Source organism: Bolinopsis microptera, chromosome 9, assembly GCF_026151205.1.
Source record: "Bolinopsis microptera isolate Bmic1 chromosome 9, MBARI_Bmic_1.0, whole genome shotgun sequence".
In the NCBI taxonomy this organism is placed as follows: domain Eukaryota; kingdom Metazoa; phylum Ctenophora; class Tentaculata; order Lobata; family Bolinopsidae; genus Bolinopsis; species Bolinopsis microptera.
This window is the reverse complement of record NC_087080.1, coordinates 6,207,820-6,230,349: the sequence shown is the minus strand read 5'-3', so window position 1 is coordinate 6,230,349 and position 22,530 is coordinate 6,207,820. Positions and strand designations below refer to the sequence as shown.

At 37.8% G+C, this 22,530-nt stretch overlaps 2 protein-coding genes across 2 annotated transcripts in view; both read right to left on the bottom strand.

The window, feature by feature from the left end:
* Nucleotides 1-5,172: 5,172 nt before the first annotated feature.
* On the bottom strand, nt 5,173-10,420 carry LOC134821112 (uncharacterized). The gene is made up of 13 exons (XM_063831776.1): nt 10,183-10,420; nt 9,939-10,083; nt 9,612-9,775; nt 9,320-9,419; nt 9,036-9,139; nt 8,668-8,846; nt 8,093-8,177; nt 7,686-7,803; nt 7,370-7,472; nt 7,022-7,223; nt 6,661-6,851; nt 6,354-6,500; nt 5,173-6,226 (listed from the first exon to the last, which is right to left on the bottom strand). The coding sequence occupies exons 1-13, from the start codon at nt 10,418-10,420 to the stop codon at nt 5,642-5,644; spliced, it is 2,361 nt and encodes a 786-aa protein (XP_063687846.1). The 3' UTR covers nt 5,173-5,641.
* An 8,836-nt stretch (nt 10,421-19,256) lies between these two features.
* Nucleotides 19,257-22,530, bottom strand: part of LOC134820387 (uncharacterized) — a 97,581-nt gene continuing 94,307 nt past the window's right edge. The window contains exon 8 of the mRNA XM_063830757.1: nt 19,257-22,504. Within this exon, the coding sequence (XP_063686827.1) occupies nt 22,137-22,504 (368 nt within the window). The 3' untranslated portion in view covers nt 19,257-22,136. The remainder of the gene's footprint in view (nt 22,505-22,530) is intronic.

Below are 22,530 nucleotides of genomic sequence, written 5' to 3'. Positions count from 1 at the left end.
CTATAGACCCATATCTCTTCTTAGCTCATTCTCAAAAATTTACGAAAAGTTAATGCACACTAGAGTCCTTGAATTTCTTGATAAAAACGGCTCTCTGTTCGAAAGCCAATACGGCTTTAGACCGGGGATGTCATGCGAGCATGCTCTTCTTAATGCACAGAACTCTATCCTTCATTACCTTGGCAGGAAACAAATTGCGGTGCTCCTACTGTTAGACTACTCCAAAGCTTTCGACCTACTTGAACATAAAATTTTGCTTAAAAAACTGGAACACTACGGAATTAGAGGTATAGCACTGAGCTGGTTCGACTCCTATCTTCACGATCGTCATCAGTTCGTCACAGTCAACGGGGTTGATTCCAGTCCCAAGACGATCAATTATGGTATTCCTCAAGGCTCTATTCTGGGCCCCCTACTCTTCGTCATCTATATAAACGACCTCCCCGGAATCTCAGACCTGGCCAAGTTCATACTTTACGCCGATGATGCAAATATTATAGTCACGGGCCATAACGAGGAAGAAATTCAAAGTAAGCTCTCTATGATTGCAACACTTCTAGTGAATTGGGTAAGTAGCAACGGGCTTTCTTTAAACCTGAAGAAGACCCACTATATGGTCTTCAGTAACCGTAAAGTAGATTATTCCAAAATAAGTCTCAACATATCTGGAACAAACATTGAACGGGTTACTGAGGCACGGTTTCTGGGTGTTATAATTGATGAGAAACTAACATGGTGTAAACATATCACAGCGGTAAGATTAAAAATGAGTAGGTACATAGGCATCATGTTCAAATTAAAACGACATCTGCCCCTAAAAGTGCGACTACAACTCTACCATAGTTTTATTGAGGCACATGTTAACTACTGCTCGTTAGCCTGGGGATTCGCGGCAAAATGTCACATTGAGACATTATTCCGTAAACAAAAGCAAGGAATGCGGATGGTTATGCCAGGATATGTAAATTACTTTTACAAAGACGGCAAATTGCCAGCTCACACCAGAGAAGCATTCTGCAAATTTGAGATTTTGACAATACACGGCATCATCGTAAAGAATGCGCTTACATTAATGCACCGCATGAAGCACTTTCCTAACACAGTACCTGTATCAATTAGAAATTTGTTTCCAGATAACATACCCACGCATGGTTCAAATCATGAGAACAGTAGCGAATGGCTAGATACGTACAATAACCGATGTTTCAAAGCATCCATCTTTTTTAAAGGACCTTTACTAGCTCTAACAGACACCAACAAGAACATCACGTCCCTACCTAGCTTATTTTCAATAAATATTTACAAATCGAACGCAAAACGCGTGCTTCTTGAGCAACAGTCAACACTAGCTAACTCAGAGGACAGCTGGCCAGCATTTCTGCTACACAACGTACCTGGTTTGAGGAAGTCCAATAGATGAGGGATGATTGAGTAATACAGCGACCAATAATCGCTAAATCATGACATCATATCATAACATAACATAACATAGGACGACAGCAAACACACAATAAACGAGCAGTAATAAACAACGTTCGCTTAATGGACTGACATATTTCAGCATATTTTTCACTGCCAAAGCGCTGATAACAGCAAGCCTTACCCCACTCCGCGCGGCTTTTTAATGCACAAAATCTTAAAAATAATTCTCGCGATAAAATTTTCATCGTCACGCTTGAAAATTTCTAGAAATTAGAATAGCCGTATATTATAACAAACTATAGCAAGCAGAATTAAAAGATAAAAGGTTCTGGGACTTAAGTGGTACAAATAAAATGAAAGGCATGCTGATGCTAATCATGCTTACGTACTGTAATGTGTCGAGAGTTTTTTTTTATTTTTACTATTTGACAAAATAATTAATCTTTTTAGTGTGAGTGTGATTTCAACTTTGAGTTTGAAAATATTTTGAAACGACTTTCGATATTATTGATTATTATACAGGGTGGGCCAAAAGTCAGTGTGCAAACGTTGGGTCTTATACCTCCGCCGTGTTTTATATTTGAGAGCTGTTGCTTTGCAGATGGCATACTGTACTTACTGGTTCGAGGATTCCGTCGTCAAAATTTGAAAATTCGAATATTTTAGACCACGCCCATTCAATACTAAAACACCTATATTGTTTTCTCTGAACAGGCTGAACGCCTAATTTTTTCAGAGACGGTAGATTATCAAATGTTGCATATTATCTGAAAACATGAGGCAAAACGGATTAGAAATGACGAAGTTATCAAGCATTTTGTGTATCTCGTTAACAAAATTGACTGGGTGATTATGTGACACCGTGACACGACACCTTAATTGGGCACCCTTAACAATTCCCATAATGTTTAACGGGGTAGTTAACGGGGTCACCTTATCACGTGATTAGGTAAACCAATCACCTGATCACACGTAATGAATAAACTCGTTATGCTTCGTATCTCGGTCATCTGAGAAGCTACAGTTCTGATTCTTTCAGGACAGACGTAATTCGAATGGCCAAACACAATTCGATAACATTTAGCTTGATCCGACTATCCAAACTATAAAATAAATGTAAAAATGAACCTCCATTTGAAAAAAATGAACGCGAATATTTTTCGAGTTGAAAAATTCCTCGAACCAGTGGTGGTACTAAGTCATACCAGAAGGAAGTATTTCAATTGGGCACTCAGTGACTGAGCTATTAAGGCCAACGTTTGCACACTGACTTTTGGCCCACCCTGTATTATATTTAATAAACTGTCTCAAAGCCCTTAGAGGTGGCTCTATACGGGTCTTTACAACACACTTTTTTAGAAATTTTACCCGGCGTATCCTCTAAAAATAAAATCATCGAACTTGTTCAATTTTAGGGAGGGTCGCCAACAGGGGAGGAGGCAGGGAGGCGATTTTTCAGGGGGAGGGGGTCGCCAATAGTTAAGTCATTCCCGATCTCATTTTTAAATCCCGGGATTCGGGAATCCCGACCGAAATGAATCCTGGGATTCCCGAAAATCGGGAAAAATTTCCCGGATTCCCAAAAATCGGGAATTTGCCGGGATTTCCCGGAAATCGGGATTCCCGAATATTGAAAGTTCGTTAAAACAAATAGTGCCAATCCTGGAGTTTGACTACGAGTTTCATAAAAGTGCACTTGAAGCAGTATAGAGTGTCAATTGCAATTTTGATTAGAATTTTCTAATTCTAGTCTTTAGAACTTTCGAACAGTGTTTACAATTACATTGAGCAAATCCTAATTTGGGTACATGTCCCTTTTTGAACTGCTGCCAAGCAGCAGAAAATTTCGAAGGTTTCACTATGACTATGAGTCACAAAAAGCGAAGAAGAATCATTTTGAGAGTGATCTTGAACCTCAAGAACTTCTACATCGTCACCTGAATTCGCATTAGACTCGGACATCTAGCTTTGTTTGCAAAAAGTAACAAAGTCGGAATGATTAACACAATTGACGTGTTATGTAAACGGAACCAACTCGCGCGCAGCGAAGTAATTATTACACTCTATCTACAGAACTAAAGACAAAGCGGTCGGATCAGCAATCAGGCAGTTATAAATCAAGAGGCTTGCATATAATGAACATATTGACATGGGTGCAGAGTTGAGTCTGTACGGAACCTAGTAGTTTCAGTTCCTTGTTTAACTTTAACTTGCCGTACAGCAAGGACATCCACTACTTTAGCCCGGCGAGGCACATAGCTCACTTTACAACTCCGTGTCAAATGTTTCATATATACTATTACTAGCCAAGTTCACAAGATATATCCTTGTGTTTGAGAAGCGCTCGTTAGAACTGCTTCCTTTCCCTTCAGTATCCCACAGTCTCTCGAGTTTCGTAACTGCCAGAGAGCTCTCTTATAGATGCGCGCATATTTTACAACAGTACAACATGAACACGTACGTGCAACGTAACATAAAATAAAAACACGTGTGGCGATGAATATTATATCATGATCATTTATTACCCAGCGTGAGCATCGAAGATTCGAGTATTAGCTTATTTGGGCGGGGACCCCAGGCTATTATATTTCATAAAGATTCGGCGGAATGATAAGCATTAGCAAGCTAATCTAGGCGCTAAAATTTTTTTAATTACATTGCATAAAATGTCCCAAAATTCGGGAAATAAAAAAATTTCCCGGTCGGGAATTTTAGGTCAAAAATGGTCGGGAAATCCCAGGATCGGGAATTCCCGACATCGGGATTGACTTCACTAGTCGCCAACAGGCAAAGTTACGCCACTGTGGGAGGGGTTTCCAAATGATTACGCTATAGCGGCTATAACGCTTGTGTAATTTTGACATTATAGCTATGTGTAAACTGATTTCGGAGGAGGGGGGGATAAAAATGTTCCAAGTCCAACAAATGATTACGTAATACTAATATGTGAACGACCCCTATGGAGATGATATCCACGCGCACGGTTGAGCACAATCCTACTGCAGATCCCAGCTCCAACAGATCCTGGTAACCATCAGATGAAATTGAAACTCGTGAACGATGAGGGTGGATCGCCGTCGAGGTGTGTTGGGGACGACTCCTTCCACCACAAACTGGTATCAGGGGTTAACCGACGACGTGTTGTACCGACACCAGACAACACGACAGATAGGAGGAAACTGGGGGCAGGGTAATTGTTCAAATACTACATGATCCTGATATTTTCCATTTTCTAAACCATTTTCAACACAAGACAAATTTGACACATTTTATGGAATTTTCGTCCAGTGATTAATTAGTCAGCTAACTGGGGATGGTAGGAAAACAAATTAAGGTATAGGAAGTTGAAATCCCCGACAAAAACCATAATCCTCCCATTTTTTCTCACCCAAATTGCACAGTTTTGACCGGATTTTTCTCCAGAAACCAATTAGTCAGTCAACTATAAAATTAAATAGTGTATGATATAATTGAGGTGCTAAAAGTTTGATTTCGGTCTGACTCTGAGGTCCCATTTTCAGTTTTAGAAGATGAAATTTCCAGGACCGAAATTTTACAGTTTTGATTAAATTTCACAGCTGCAACCAATTAGTCAGTCTACTATAAATGGCATATGACACTATTGAGGGGCTGGAAGTTTGATTTCGGTCAGAGGAAGCTCAGAGCAGAATCAAGAATGCTTCACAAAACGAAAATATGAAAATTAATTGTTAATCAAAATCTTCGACAAAATGGAAAATCATTATGTAAGTATTATGTTGGATTATTTTACTTATTTGTGAGCTTTGAAAATCAAAATCTTGATTCGATTATTGTTTAATGGACATTTGACGTTAGTAAGAACGATGCGTTGATTACATTAGCTGATACTAAAAGGTGATTATTGCTGCCTATCATCGTAATAAATGTATCTTTTTGTTCCCCTTTTTCATAACTTCTATCAGCTAAAAGTAAAATGTGTACGGACGTTAAATTATTTAAACAAAAGCGAATAAAACGGTGAACGTTTTTCAACGAACACAGAACAACAGTCATCTTTTCTGCATATTCATAGGAGTTATTTTAGTCGTACCTTAAATTTGGATGATTTATAATTATTGCAATAACCACGACAAATATGAAATACGTCAAGGAAGCTCAATTGCCTTTCATTTATTAAAACTACTTATTTGCCCTACGTTATTTTGTCCATCTTCGTATGGTCGCTAGTTTTTTGTTTTTATACATGGTTAGAGTGTTGAGATCTGTCGGGAGATTCTTGTTGAGTGGATTGAGAGAGAGGTTCTCCACTAGCAGTGGAATCCTTCTGCTCTGGGACATTCTTCCTCATTATTCTCTGCAAAGTTTGTCCAATAGTTTGAGGTCGCTCTCCGTTCTTCCATCTCACTGTCATCCTCCTGACAGTTTCTTTCTCGTCAGCACTGAGATATGATAAGTAACAGTCCCGACAAGGTTTACTGATCTGTACGTTCACCAGGATCATTATCACCAGGGAGAAGCTGGCCATGAGGTGCCAAATATCGTGGGAGCTGTAGAAATCATCAGCGAAACACTCTGAGTTTAACTCTCGTGAGAGCCAGGGAGATGTTGATTTGTTAGTGGTCTCGTATTTGGAGAAGAAGATGAGTGAGACAGCACTGAAGACACATCCTATCAGGACGTATATCACCATTATCAGAGTTATAACAATCTGATTACTGCCCCAAAATCTCAGTTCTCCACAGGATACTGATCCTATGTTGTTCTTCCGGACCCACACTATTAAATTGTGCATTACCGGGATAAACGTTATGCAGGTAAGCGCCTGAAAAATAACCACATGTGAAAACATAAAACGGTTTAATTCAAATTCCTAAGGTAGAGTCTGTAGAATCCTACAGCAGGTTTTAAGGACCACCAAATGCAAAATGTGTCACATATGTCACACTCACCAACATGGCGACAATCAGTATCCCAAGTAGATAAATGGAAAAGGACACCAACTGGAGGAAGGCTAAACCTGCTCCAACCGCTGAAATAACAGAGTAAACTACGAACAACACTATCTTCAATACCATCCTTGCTCTGTGACTTATTCTCTGAAAAAAAGTTAATTAGCTAGGGTATATCACTAATATCATGTTCTGTTCAGAATTTCTAAATTCCTCCAATTTACATTAAATTGAAAATCGCTAAGAGAAGTTGGTACACTATCACCAAGCTGAAATACCGAATACCCGAGGAGGGGAATTATCTTACGTTCAGAGAGTTAGGAGTGAAGATGTGCTCGAGAGTGAGACCATCTTCTGGAGAAGCTAGAGTGGGTCTAACAGGGAGAGGAAGAAAGGTTCTTTTTAGTAGGCCCAGGTTGTAAGCAGCCCATGTAAGAATACAGATCAGCCAAAAGGAGTAGCTGAGGTAGAACACCACATTCATCCACACTGGAAACCCTGAAATAAGTATCATGTTGTGTTACAAATGTCGAGGTTGAGCTCGTTAGATTTTATGATTAGTAATTTTGATACTTTTATTAACCATCAAAGTCGAAATGTGAAGAACAGATCAAACACAGGTGAGTCGGAGATTATTTGCCGGTAATTGAGCCAAGTATAAAGGCTACCTTGTGTTGCACTCCAGTTTGCGATAAAGTTAAAGAAGTACACCGGACCCACAAAGAAACATATAACTTTGCTGGGCTGTAGGGCTTTGGGAGCTCTCTCCAAATCGTAGTGGTAGATAATATCATTCTTTCTAATAGAGTACCCTTCAAATATCCCAACTATAAGCAAGATTGACATCATAAACATGAACATCGTATCAAACTGAAACGAGGATTGGGTTTTTAATTTGGCCTGGGAATGATCATGATGAACATAATCATAGCTCAAAGAAAAAAATGTTAGTTATTTTTTGGACAGAATGCAAATTTAAAGGAGCTCTAGTCTTAACACTTTAAAACTTAGTTTACCTGAAAGATGATTTGACTCGGACAAATATGGTAGAGAAAGGATCCGATCGCTTCACAAATGAGGGTTACCCCAAACGAGTAAGGTATGGCGTAATCATAGTGACTGGAAATTCATCAGATAAGAATAACATATATTGAATTTAAAGAAAATGCCCAGCTGGAATTGCTACAAAATAATTAAATATCGTAAACGAAATTACTGCGTAAACAAGTTTGTTTATACCCAAGTTTGTTTATAGCCGAACGGCTGCCAGACCTTGGGTCAGAAGTTATATTTCGGAGGATACATTCAGATCAAATGTACAATCTGACTAACGTGTGACCAACAGATTTACAATAGGCTTCACAGAACGAGAAGTAGAACAGAAGAATCACTCCGTGTACTGCGAAGGGGAGGTTACTGGCGCAGTCGTTAACACTGATATCGTACCAGACTGAAACAATGTAATGTTAACACTGATATCGTACCAGACTGAAACACTGTAATGTTAACAGTAACACTGATATCGTACCAGACTGAAACAATGTAATTGGGTGAAAATTTTGTTGCAGTTTTTTAAAGAAAAAAAGAATTTAATTGAAAGAGTTCAGATGTGATTGGTCGGTCAGTCACAAATACCCCAACATTCAGATCAAACGAATGTTAACTTTATTTGAAAAAATGCTGTAATATAAATAACAGCTGAATAAGGTGATCATGGACTACATTTCTTACTTACGAACCGAATGGTCGATAACACTTTTCGTTGTAATAGCAGATATCTCTGTCTCCGAATTCTATCATGTCCGACCACTTGGCACTGACCACCTGTACCGATATTAATACGATCAATTTAATTGTCAACACAACTTTTTATGTTAAAGGGAAGATGTTCTTCCCCTGGATCAGTGAAAATATCACAAATTAAATGTTTAAAAACAATGACTAGAGAATAGAGATAACATTTGTTGCTCACAATAAGTGAGTTAAATGTTAGCCACATGTTAGCCACATATTAGCCACATGTTAGCCACATGTTAGCCACATGTTAGCCACATGTTAGCCACATGTTAGCCACATGTTAGCCACATGTTAGCCACATGTTAGCCACATGTTAGCCACATGTTAGCCACATGTTAGCCACATGTTAGCCACATGTTAGCCACATGTTAGCCACATGTTAGCCACATGTTAGCCACATGTTAGCCACATGTTAGCCACATGTTAGCCACATGTTAGCCACATGTTAGCCACATGTTAGCCACATGTTAGCCACATGTTAGCCACATGTTAGCCACCCCACCCCAATATTAATAACCTGAAATGCTCCAACAGAGAGTACCATCATGAGAAGAGTCATGAGGTAAGGGTAACCCTTGTCTCCCCTCCATGTCATATCCATCATTACACTCAACCAATCCTTCAGTTTTGTTCTGTGCATGTTCTTGAAATTGTTGTAGTCGAACACTACTCGGCTAATTACCGGGAATAATGCTCCTGAGAGGTGATGTTTATCAGAGCAAAAATAATTTATTTTAAGCTTAACGAGGATTGTTGACCAATTCTATTGTGGTTTCATCGCTAATATAAGGCTATCCATTGGAGAAATTGGAACAGACTTCATTGGTCATGAAAAGGAGCTATTTGACCAAACAGTTATTTAAGAGAGCTATGCCTATAGAATACCTGTAATAGAGATAAGAATCAGGAACAGTATCCTGAAGTTGTAACTGTAGTTCTTAACCACTACCTTCTCTAACATTACTCGTTTGTCGGTTATTTGAGGCTCCCTGCACAATGTTCATTTATTTCTCATTTTAAAATTCACGATGCAGGATACATGATAAGGTGAAGGGAAAGTGATGGAAAGATAACACGGATGAATAATGAATTATTTTGATTAGACCGTGAATAGATTATTGGAGATTAAGAGATTAATGTGTCCATAATGTCTTGTTAAACAAATTTACCCTGCTTGAGGTATTTGAACCAATCCGATGTACCAAGTTCCTGTTTTGAGGGATGGAAAAGAAGCATTTGAAAGAGTCACTGCTCCAAACGTAGAAAAACCTGAATATTGTAAAATAAATAATAATCAGTTGTCAGACTTTGTAAGTGAACACTTACATATTACTTAACTGCTTGAATAGTATCTAATTCTATAAGGATGAACATATTCTCTCAACGTATTTGCACATAATTATGCACTGGAAAAGATGAAAAATGAACATCTCGAAGAATATGAAAGGTATAAAGACGTACTCAACATCTGAAGTGACTTCAGCAAGTTGTAACTGTACTGCTTGGTCTCGTAGAACTCTCTCAGTGTACCGTAGCTTTGAGTTACAAACATTTTAGCGACATTTCTCTCACTGGTGATGTTCGAGAGATACTGATCCTTCGAGGTCGCACTTATCCAAACATACCTGAAGGAAAATTCGTCAAATTTTCTTAGTCTAGGGAAAATGTCTTACGAAATATACAGTTGGAACATTAAACATTGTACAACTAAATCGATACACAATTTTTGTGAACGTTGGCCAAAACGAATAAATTTTGATGTCTGAACTTTAAATAGTTAAATCTTACCCTAGTCCTTCTGTAGAAATGTCATCCTCGGATATAGCAAAGGAATTAATAACCATTTCTCTGTTTCTAAGCGTAATTTCAGACGACCAATTAATGTCTAACTCTGTCTGATTAAGTCCAATAGTATACTTGGTACCTGCTATACCTGCAAAGTCATATGGTAAACTCTATCGACCAATAAGAGAAAGGTAAGTCCGACTGTAAACTTCGGATCCAACGTGAAACTGATAATTAATCTGCAAACCTTTGATTACTATATGCAGTACACTATCCTGGTACCCCAGTAACCATGGTTCCGACACTTTCTTCACCATACTACCAGTACACAGTATATTAGCAGTCAGAAGAGCACGGTTCAGTTTCTTATCGATCAGGGTTGCAGTAAGGTAGGATGTTGTGTTGCTAGAACATTCGGTTGATAGTTCAAATACTGTCACCGACTCAGTTTTCTTTAGCTGGGATATTTTGTAAGCAGTGTTCATTCCGTAAATACCATTGTACCTTTTTAATCAAACCGTACAATACATAATGTAAATCAATATCCAATGCATTGTTTACGTGATGTTTAATGTACATTTTATGATGGTGAAAAGAAATGAAATGACTCACGTCAACAGATTTATTGATTGAGCCAGATACAAGCTCCCCAGTCCAATTCAACTGAGAAGCAAGGGTTTCTGTTATAGAGCAGATTAGTAACAGACGGATAAATACAAGTGACATCACTTGACAGGCTTGCTTTGTTAAAATCAGTTCTCTGAGATGGGAATACGATTTTCTTTCACAAGGATTGGACTAAATATTAATCCGAGAATCCCAAATGGAGATGTAATTCACTACTGCACAAAGGAAATTGTAACACCACTGCTGTCAAGTAAAACTAACAAGAGAAAGACAGTTGCAAATTATGATTACACAATCATAAATAAACATTCAGATTCCAGAAGTCTCCTACGCTTGTAAAATGCCTCAATATTACTCAAGAACAGATTTGGAAGTAGACAATACATTTTTTAATTACTGCAAACAAGCTTATTTATCACTATGCCAATGTTTAAGCAGCTAGAATATTTTATAAAAAGTCCGTATTCGATGCGGCTAATATACAAATATGCGAAGTAGAAAATATATAACAGTAAAACCCCAATTTATATGGTTAACGAATTCATTGGCACTCTTTGACTCTTGTATTGGCACTATTGACTCTTGTATTGGCACTATTGACTCTTGTATTGGCACTATTGGCACTTGTATTGGCACTATTGACTCTTGTATTGGAACTATTGGCACTTTTGGCTCATATAGATCGTTTCAATAGTTTTGCAATATTTACTTTTTTGCTTAAAGTGTTAAAGGATCGTTCACATATTACGTACACCAGTTTTTGGAAGGGAGAAGGGGTTTTGAAAAGCTTCTGCTAGAGTAATTTCTACACAATAGGTATGTGTAAACTTGCTAACGAATAACCAAAAATGGATTAAGTAATATGTGCCATGTGGTGAGTGGTCGATCCCAATTTTGAACGTAAAGTGAAAAAACAGATTCACCACATCCTATTCCAAAACCTCGTTCCCCCAGTTTATAGCTCCAATGACATCAGACTTGACGAAGCTATAATTGTGGCCCTGTCTGCAATCCCAGTGCTAGGTGATCTAGACCACAGTCTGTTCGTACCCCAGACCTGTTCGTGCCCAAGGACCTCGAACCCAGTGACTGTCGGCCAACGTTCATCGTGCCCAAAGATTTGGGGGTTTAGTGTTCTCAGGTAGAGGTAGGTACTGTTTGTGCTAATTGTCATGTTAACTTTGCTTCCGTTGCTCACGATAGCTCATTTTAAGTCCTCTAAGCCGTTACAATTCTGTCGCTACTTACTCTTATTTAAAGTCTACCTTATCGGGCCTTATTTGAACGGACATTAATTGAACGCTGGAGGCCCTAGCGTTCATCTTAATGCCGTTCAAATAATGTCCGTCCGTTTAAGGTCCGTCCAAATTAAAGTCCGTTAAATTTTTTTCAAAAATTATTCCACTGCGAACTTATTGTCCAGGATATGACAACTTTTTAATTTCAGTTAATTTTAATTTCTATCATCGGACTAAACTATATCATTGGATCAATGAAAAACAAGTTATTATAAAATCACAATGCTGGCAAGCATTACCGTCGCCCTTATATTCACAATACTATTTACCCCCTATACTATTATATCCCCTTTATTGTTTTCCAGGCATTAAGACTCATCGAAAGTAGTTCAGCAGGTACATTTAAGTTCAAAACATTCTAATTCAATGTTAAAGATGACAGGAATAAGAAATAGTTATATGGAGGTTTTTAAGAAATTTGCGCAAAATACGCGCCAGCATGTTATACGAAATTAGGTAAAAAACCCAAAATCCCCATATTCAGGTGCCTTAAAAACCATGTTAAAATTGAGTTAGAGATCTGAAACTTTGCAGGGCGTCTAGACCTTGTCCAAGTCGACAGTAAAAAAAATTTCATGTTTCAGGAGTATCGGGAAGTGGGTTTTCTGGAACCCCTGTTTTACAACAGATTGTCGTGAAGATATATCACAATGCTGGCAAGCATTACCGTCGCCCTTATATTCACAATACTATTTACCCCCTATACTAGTAGTAGTATACCCCCTATACTAGTATATCCCCTTTATTGTTTTCCAGGCATTAAGACTCATCGAAAGTAGTTCAGCAGGTAAATTTAAGTTCAAAACATTCTAATTCAATGTTAAAGATGACAGGAATAAGAAATAGTTGTGTGGAGGTTTTTAAGAAATTTGCGCAAAATACGCGCCAGCATGTTATACGAAATTAGGTAAAAAACCCAAAATCGCCATATTCAGGTGCCTTAAAAACCACGTTAAAATTGAGTTAGAGATCTGAAACTTTGCAGGGCGTCTAGACCTTGTCCAAATCGACTGTAAAAAAAATTTCGTGTTTCAGGAGTATCGGGAAGTGGGTTTTCTGGAACCCCTGTTTTACAACAGATTGTCGTGAAGTATATATATATATATATATAGACGCTTTTTGCAGTCAATTGTAGCCTACATTTAAGTGTCCGTAGATTCAAAAGTATGAAAGATACAGTCATTTCGAACCACAGGTTTTAAAGATAATCATTCATACTTTAGTTTACACTATATCAAAAAATAATTTAACGTCATCATCATCACTTGATGACGTCTTTAAGTTAAGTGTTTTTAAAACTTGATTTTTGACAAAATAATAACTTTTCAAATCGATTTTAAACCATTAAGGAGTAATTTTATTCAAAATCTGAGGACATTTTCATCTTAGATAATTGTTCAAGCATTCTGAAAATCTACCGGAAAAGTTTCTTACTTTGCTCCTTCATAAAGATATTCGCTATTGAAGTTAGTGCTTTTTTGAAGAATAATTTTATAAAAACACAAAAGTTGTGAATTAGTATTCTCTGGTGTTGGGCCATCCCTTGGGTTGTGGAGCTTAATTTTGCTTTTTAAAGGTCTAAATTGTGTTATAGGCTAGTTTTAAAGTTGAAAATCAAAAAGTTGCACACGTGGGGACACGCCCAATTTGATAGAAAATTGCTAAAATTACTGAAAATTGCTGTTTTCACCATTTTTATCAACTTTGCAGTCTCGTTGTGATCCAAGTTCTATATGAAATCTTCTGAAACTTTGCATGCTTATTAAACTATATATAAAATAATGCTATGCAAAAATTTACGGTGATTCAATATTGTATCCGCACGCAACGTCCGCTCAAAGTTTGCACGTGCGAAAGGTGAGAATTTTGCTCATTCGTGATTTCGAATAAATTCTGCTTTCCCACGATATTTAAATGGCATTATATATGAATTTAATGCCAACTTGAATAAGTAAAAAGTGCCATATTCAGTCAGGTAAAATTTCGAAATCGATGAAATTACCTCCTAATTGAGTAATTATTAATATAAATATTAATGAAGTTATGAGTTTACATTTCGGCTTTGTAAATTATCCTGACATTATAATCAAAAAGAGATGATATTTGACCAAAACCCATAATCATGGGTAGAGTGTACCGCTGCCAGTGTCTCTCTTTTCCAAACAAAAGGAAATGATATTAATTTGAATAACCGTCCGAAAATGCAAATTGATACCGAGAATGAAATCGGTCGCTCGCTTTTTCCAATCAATAAGCTTTATATTACAATTCGTAAGCCGTGATCGAATGGAAAAAGCGAGCGACCGATTTCATTCTCGGTATCAATTTGCATTTTCGGACGGTTATTCAAATTAATATCATTTCCTTTTGTTTGGAAAAGAGAGACACTGGCAGCGGTACACTCTACCCATGATTATGGGTTTTGGTCAAATATGTATATATGTATATATGTATGTATAGACGCTTTTTGCAGTCAATTGTAGCCTACATTTAAGTGTCCGTAGATTCAAAAGTATAAAAGATACAGTCATTTCGAACCACAGGTTTTAAAGATAATCGTTTATACTTTACTTTACTTTATATTGAAAAATAATTTATCATCATCATCATCACTTGATGACGTCATCAAGTTAAGTGTTTTTAAAACTTGACTTTTGACAAAGTAACAACTTTTCAAATCGATTTTACACTATTAAGGAGTAATTTTATTCAAAATCTGAGGACATTTTCATCTTAGATAATTGTTCAAGCATTCCGAAAATCTACCGGAATAGTTTCCTACCTTGCTCCTTCATAAAGATATTTGCTATTGAAGTTAGTGCTTTTTTGAAGAATAATTTTATAAAAACACAAAAGTTGTGAATTAGTATTCTCTGGTGTTGGGCCATCCCTTGGGTTGTGGAGCTCAATTTTGCTTTTAAAAGGTGTAAATTGTGTTATAGGCTAGTTTTAAAGTTAAAAATCGAAAAGTTGCACACGTGGGGACACGCCCAAATTGATTTAAAATAGCTAAAATCACTAAAAATTTTGATTTTCACGATTTTTATCAACTTTGGAGTCTCGTTGTGATCCAAGTTCTTTTTGAAATCTTCTGAAACTTTGCATGCTTATCAAACCATATATTAAATACCACTATGCAAAAATTTACGGTGATTCAATATTGTATGCGCACGCAACGTCCGCTCAAAGTTTGCACGTGCGAAAGGTGAGAATTTTGCTCATTCGTGATTTCGAATATATTCTGCTTTCCACGATATTTAAATGGCATTATATATGAATTTAATGCAAACTTGAATGAGTAAAAAGTGCCATATTCAGTCGGTTATCGACAGATATACCTAACTAAACACAAGGAAACGTTTTCAAAGGCAGAATTTCGAAATCGTCGAAATTACCTCCTTGTTAATGAAGTTTCGACTGTGTAAATTATCCTGTCATTATAATCAAAAAGAGATGATATTTGACCAAAACCCATAATCATGGGTAGAGTGTACCGCTGCCAGTGTCTCTCTTTTCCAAACAAAAGGAAATGATATTAATTTGAGGAACCGTCCGCTAATGCAAATTGATACCGAGAATGAAATCGGTCGCTCGCTTTTTCCATTCGATCACGGCTTACGAATTGTAATAAAGCTTATTGATTTGAAAAAGCGAGCGACCGATTTCATTCTCGGTATCAATTTGCATTAGCGGACGGTTCCTCAAATTAATATCATTTCCTTTTGTTTGGAAAAGAGAGACACTGGCAGCGGTACACTCTACCCATGATTATGGGTTTTGGTCAAATTTATATATTCTAAATATCATATTATGGCACTTCTGCACTTTCTTAATTTACGGTTCCTCGTTCATTTCTTCGGAGTTACTATTAATCTACCTCCACATCTTCTAGATCTCTTACAACTGGTTGTTTATCCAACTCGTAGTTGTAGCGGTTAGTAGTTCTAGAGATAGTAGAATGCCTGAAGTACAACTTGAGCTTTATCTCTAGACCCCCCCTTCCCCACTTGGCAAAGGCTACCTTCGGTGGTTCATGTCAACGACGATACTTTCTACCATACCAACCATCTCGATGATATAGAATTCGAAAACCTGGATATCTTCCCAGGGATATGGCCGACGTACCTTCATACCTCATCTGCACAGCATTTAACATTTTTAATGCCTAACGATTGCTTTCCTTACTTGCTGTATGACAAAAAAAATTATCAAAATATTGACCTTGTTTTAAACTTATTTTGATGACCATAAAAATGACCTAAAATAAATATTTCAGAATATTCTAGAAGGTTATGGATTGTTCTATGAGTACGAAGTAGCCAAGCCTGATGGCCTGCAGCCTAACAATTATAATGAATAATTCGTCGCAATTTTATTTTTAGACAAAAATTCCAAGATTTACTGAATTTGCATTTTTCTTCCTATGTAAATTTTCCACCCTATTAATTAAATATTATTGTTATTTTTACCCTCGCACAAAGTGAGTCATCGAGGATAATATGCGATGAAATAGTGAATACATGTCTTCTTCATATCAGAGCGGGTTATGTTAAACTCTGGGTTTTTACTTTGAATTACTCCTTGTAGTTTGATTTAGGAATATCTTCGAGATAGACAGTAGACACACTTCGATAAAAGATTATAAAAGGTAAAGGTTATTTGTTACATCAAAGGATATTGAGATCATCTTTAACATGACATCATAGCTGGCGATTGGAGCTGAATCCTGGAGAGCCAGGTGACTCGCTAGTTGAGACTGCATGGACCGGACTAGCTGATAACGTCTAGAACTACAGTTTCTGTTCTGGAATCTGGTATTTATAACGGCAAAAAGGCAGCGTGTATTAAGTTTTACAAATGGTTTGTGGGTAATGTATATGAATTATAGAAGAGGGCGGGTTTTTGAGTGCAGTGTTTGTCAGTCACGTGATACGTGCACAGACACGTGATCACAGCTCAACTGTTGTTAGCGAGTTAGCGGGTCTAACAAATTCCGGGAAATATACTTCCGGGTCTATCAAAATATCTGACAATCCGGATCACACCACTAATCCTCGCTAAAAAAACCCGACTTTTAAGTACAGCTTCGATAAACTATGTATAAAGCCATGCATGTCCGGCGACCGCGATTTAAGACGTTGCATTTTAATCCAGCACCCAGGAATTAAACCATCACATGTTGTGGCATCTTTCGGACATTTCCGGATGTTGAGCGGTCCGCGAAAATGTTTTGGTCCGGAGTAATTAACGTTTCACTGTAAACAATAATTTATATAATAAAAAGCCACTGTAGTATAATATTGGAAGATACCTACACGTGATATGAACTCCAGTATATGCTGGAGTATTACCGAATATTCAGTAATAAACCTTTCCGTCGCTTTGTCGGTAGGATCCATTTTATACTTCCTCCCCGCCCGGAATTTATTGTCATGAGTAATTAATAGGAACCTCAAGTTTACTGCATTTTTGTAGAATATGTTCTTGTCCTTGGCACTCAGTTCCCACAGTCTGTTGATTTATAATCATAGTTATCGGAATATAATAACGTTGATAATCAATACTAATAATCCCAGATTGCGTGTCTTTGAATGCTTGGAAATATGATGCTACTTGTACCTTCTCCAGAAAAATATATACCGTTAACCTGTCCTTCGTTGAAGTAGTCATACAATATGTCTGTAAGAGCGCGTGTGCTGCAGAGAAGAGAGAGAGCTGGAGGAACGTCATCATGAATCATAAATCAAGTCAGCATAATTATGAGGAAATTTTTACATTATTCTTAATTTAATAATATTACAGAAGAAACAGGAAAAATAAGAATGGGAAAAGGAGGAGGATAGGAGAAGGTATTCTAACAATTTGTTGACAGGTCTTCAGAAAAAGTTACAGGAGCCGGAACATAAAACAAACAAAAAATATTTCTTGCTTTGTCTAACTCTAACTCTAAGTTATTTTTTCTTTATATTAATTTCATTAGCTTAAGAGGAAGAATGGTACGGGGATAAACTTAATCAGAGATTGTCAGTGTAAAATTAAAAATATAATATGGGAGAACGTCACCTATAAAAATATAAATGCTCGAACAGCAAGTATATTAGTTTAATGGTAATCTTTAAAGTGATGCTAGAACATATACGTGATTTTAGAACATATTCTAATAGTAGTATTTGCAGATTACCAGGATCGGCTGAGTGTACCGGTTTTAACAACTAACGTCGTCTTAAAAGGAGAAACTTACTGTTATGGTTTATATGTTATACGAGATTGGGTGGGACAGATGATGCGAAAAACATTCTTTTATCAAAATAAATTTGGAGTGAGCTTAAAAGTACTTTTCGCAACTCCTATATCCCTGTAGAATCAAGATAAGTATAACAAGTTTATAAAAATACTGAGCTGAACAACTTTTTCTGAGGAGCAATGTCTTATAATTAGGAATGGCATTCTCGTGACTCTCATGGAGCGCAGTTGGAGTCGGAGTATCGGAGGATGCGGTCAACGCTGACACCAGATGCTAACACTGCCGAAGAAATAAAAAGGTATCATTCTGCCCTCAAAAAGCGACAAAAACAAAATTTTCTTTATAACTGTCTATAATTGTACATTTGTTAGATAAGAAGTAAAAAAACGTAATAGTTCTTAAAATCCTGAGTAACAGAAGTTGATTGTCGCTGCTCAGAGGCTGTACCGCAAAATCTATCACCAGGAAGGTGTTAGAACTTTAGAAGTTTAGAAGTTGAAAATGAAGATATTACCCAGAAGCCTGCTGATTATCTGAATGATTGATGAGAGACAGTAACCCAATGATTATTCTTTATTCGACGCTTGGAAGTTTAGATAAATGGGGTGAATATGACTTATTTTGACTCATAAGTAATTCAATCTTCTGAATCAACAAATCTTGTACTCTAAGTTAATAATTTGAAGCTGAGAAAATAGTTCACGTTTACATGTCCTAGAGCTCTTACCCTAACCCAAAACTTATCACTAGCCCTAACCCGAACCTTATAGTGAACACCAACCCAAATCAACAGTTACTAAGTACTAACCATAATTTAAAAACCGGTTGTTTGAAGTTTTAGTCTACATGTATGATGTAGATCAGGAAGTTAGAAGTAAAATTCCTCTGGTCTAGTGGTTACATTACGAAATGGAGAATATTGTGGAATTTGAAGTGTGTACTCCTTTTTAAAAGATGTTTGTGGCGTTAAACCGTTCGTTTGATATTATTACATATTTCGAGTTTTGTCACGACCACGTGTTCAAACAAAAACTTGTGATGTAACAGAATATATTAGTTTGCAATTGGCTTGATATCTATTTATTTACCTCTAAGATTGCATTTGAAGCTTGATGTTGATCAAAAAGGATCATCGAATTAAAACAAGATATCTTGAAGCATGCATCAATTATCAAATGAGAGATACATTTTAAATTAAAATTAAGTAAAAACAGTTAAAGAATTACTGATATGCACAAACTAAACGAATGAAACTTTATACATTCTTAGAAATTGTATCAATGTATCAAATTAATGATATCTAGAGGTCAGTGATATCCTGTACAACTACAACTACAATTTTGTATGTCTATGTCTATGATAACTTAATGTTTCTCTAAGACTTCAGGTCTTAATCCAAATTTCCGAGGTTACTGGGTGCAGCCCTGCAAGGTTTCCAATCATTCGCAGCTATGATTGTTCTCTGATTCAGGGTTTAGCCAAGCTTCTCCAAGATAAATGTTGCAGTAGAAGCAGTCGTAATAGTCCTTGTCACCGATGAAGGTAGCCCTGAAACCCTTCTTTCGGCTGAAGCGACGACCTTCGTAATGGGTTCCCTCCTCGAACTCTGTGTATTCGTACTCATTTGTATCTTTATTCTTGATAAGTCCTCCCCATTTAACACTCAGACCCAACTTCTTCGTCTTCATCTTGATTCCCTCCTTCTCAATCTCCACTGGGCAGAACATTTTGTCTTTTCTCTTGGATTTCATGTGGAACTCCACATCAACCTTCCACCAAACATCAAAGCAAGAAACCGCTATTTGTTCGTCAGGCAGACAAATAGGATATCCTACCATTCCGTAGTCGTCAGTGTGACAACTAGGGCTCATTGGAAGCACGTCGTCATAATAGCACCAAAAGTTCGTTATTCCAAATGGAAGATATGGGATCGGTCGCATTCTCCTGGGAGCATCAATCATCTTGCCGTATTCAAATCCAAGTGTTCTACAAATGGATCCAGCAGCAGGACTGTTGAAATGGTCATCACAACCTGCATACCAATCTTCTGCAGTTCCATCACTATGAGTGTTACGTGCCTTTACACGGCCAGCATTTTGCATTCTTTTGTAACCACCTCCAACAAGCTCGAATTCCAGCCCCCTCCATTCCTTGGGTTCCACACAATATGGCAGCTCATAAGAATAGTCCATTTCTCGGCAGAATCCGTGCTCGCCCATATTAGTCTCGACCATCATGAACCCGGCGTCGCACTCGTACTTACCATGAGTCACTTTACCTTCATCATCAGTAAATTCTTCGACGAGATTACCATTATAAATATATTGGGGCATTTTACAAGTTTCCTCATCCTGTATTATAGTGACACATCGTGGTACATCAGGTTTCTGACCTTCCTCACAGTGAGACCAGCCATGACCAGCCTCTTCAATAGATTGCAGTGCTGGATTGTCCTCGAGCTCGAATCCTGGGTTGCACCCGTACTCTGCATTCCATACTCTAAGCCCGCTCAAAACTGCAACCATGCCCTCCCATTCTCTGACTTTGTAACCGTTATCTATCAATGGAGGACAATGTTCATCTTCATGTTTACCACAAACAATGGTTTCTCCGCACGTTTTGGCAGTAAAGTAGTCCATATCACCATTGTAACTTGGATTGTGAACATCACACCTGTAAAAGGAAATGTCCTCGCCCACCAGATGGTTGATGAGTTTACCGTTCTCGATAGTGGAATCGTATTCCTCACACTCTACCGGCTCACATGTTGGGATCTCGCCAAAGTTACCCTCAATGTCACAGTAGATTATAGAATCGCCTTTCAATTCGTAACCTGGGTTGCAGGCCATCTCGACAAATCTACAACCCCTGTCCTTGGGGGCGTGCACTGCTTTTATATAGCCATTAGAAGGTCCATCTTCTAACATTACGCATTTATCTTCAACACATTGCCATTCTTTTGAAGCACCGCCATTCGCAGCACATGACACGATGGTCTGTTCTTCATCCTTACAGTTCCCGTAATCAACAGCTCCATTGTTCAGACTTGTTCTTTTACCTGCATTGCATTCGAGATGGAAGATCTGTTTTCCTTCTACATCAGGATCAACGGAGATCAAGGAAAGGAATTCATGTTCTGAAGGGTCAAACTCTGCCCATAAATCACAGGTAACGCATTCGTACGCTTCCCCATTGAATGTGTAGCTTACTTGACACTCATTGCACTCGTCAGCATAACAGGTCAGCTCATGTTCATCGCCTGATTGCTGCATACATTGGTTGTATGATAAGGCACAAGCACTTCGACAATCTTTCTTGACATGGCTGTTATCACAGAACACATCCTCGAGATCGTTAAACATTTCCATGAAACCATGCTCAGTTTTAAATTCTCCGGCACTTCGATTATCAGGTCTCTGAGATGGTTTGCTATTTCTAACCCTGTTACATGAGAGGTTTCGTAGACCCCGAACTGTTTCATCATACCTCTCACGGCCGTAGTGACAGTCGAGTAGTCTCCATGAGTCATCGTATCTGTATGTTCAAGAAGAGGCAATATTACACTTCCCCACTCTACATCATAGGTAAATTCTGGAAGAAGGAAGGGCATAGTCAAAACTCGAACGTCTTCGTTTACGCTATCACATTTTGTAATGTCATCGTCTGGAAGTTGTTCTTCAGTGTGTAGGATGTGTTTCACAACCATGCAGGCAGCATCTAGCCAATAAAAGTTGTCCACAGCTGGCCATGAATATATCCGATCTTTGCAGTTAGCATCGTAAAGGTCTGAGATGCGATCCTGGGCTAAGCAGGATAACTTTGTCAGGTCAAAGTCCGTAAAATCGTCGAAGGAAAGTCCTTGCAGATCATATTTTCCCGCACAAAATGCTTTGAATTCTCTTTTCTGTCCGACAGCGTAGCACACGTCTAATTTCGCTTCAATTTCGACCTGCTGATGATGTCGGTTTTCATGAGGGATATTGAAAGGTCTCCTATCTAAACGTACACGTTTCTGATCTTTATCATCATCAGTTAATATGACACTATGTGCTCCGGGATAGGTAAAGCAGGCCTCATACTTGCTGCCATACGTGTATGTCGCTGACATAAGTTCAAAGTCACACGGATTACATCCTTCATCATCATTTTTCCAGTAAGTGCCAAATGGGCAATCCTCACACTTCCCATTGCTCCAGACAAGTTGGTACTTTTTATCGCACTTATCCGCCGGACAATCTTTTCATTTGTATCCGAACTTGATACCGGCCCTCCAGGACAATTTTTGAACTTACCAATCAAATCAAATTCCACGTTCATATCGTCAAATAATTTAACATCGTCAAAAAGGTCTAAGTCGATATCAGAATACTTCTTTGCCACGTAAACCACCACAAATGACTCTGAAAAAGTATTGATAGTTTACACT

Coding starts and splice junctions, on each gene's coding strand:
- LOC134821112 (XM_063831776.1), bottom strand. CDS start 10,420: ATGAACACTGCTTACAAAATATCCCAGCTAAAGAAAACTGAGTCGGTG. Junction 7,804..8,092: donor AAAGTGTTATCGACCATTCG/GTTCGTAAGTAA, acceptor ACATTGTTTCAG/TCTGGTACGATATCAGTGTT. Junction 6,852..7,021: donor AAACTGGAGTGCAACACAAG/GTAGCCTTTATA, acceptor TACTTATTTCAG/GGTTTCCAGTGTGGATGAAT.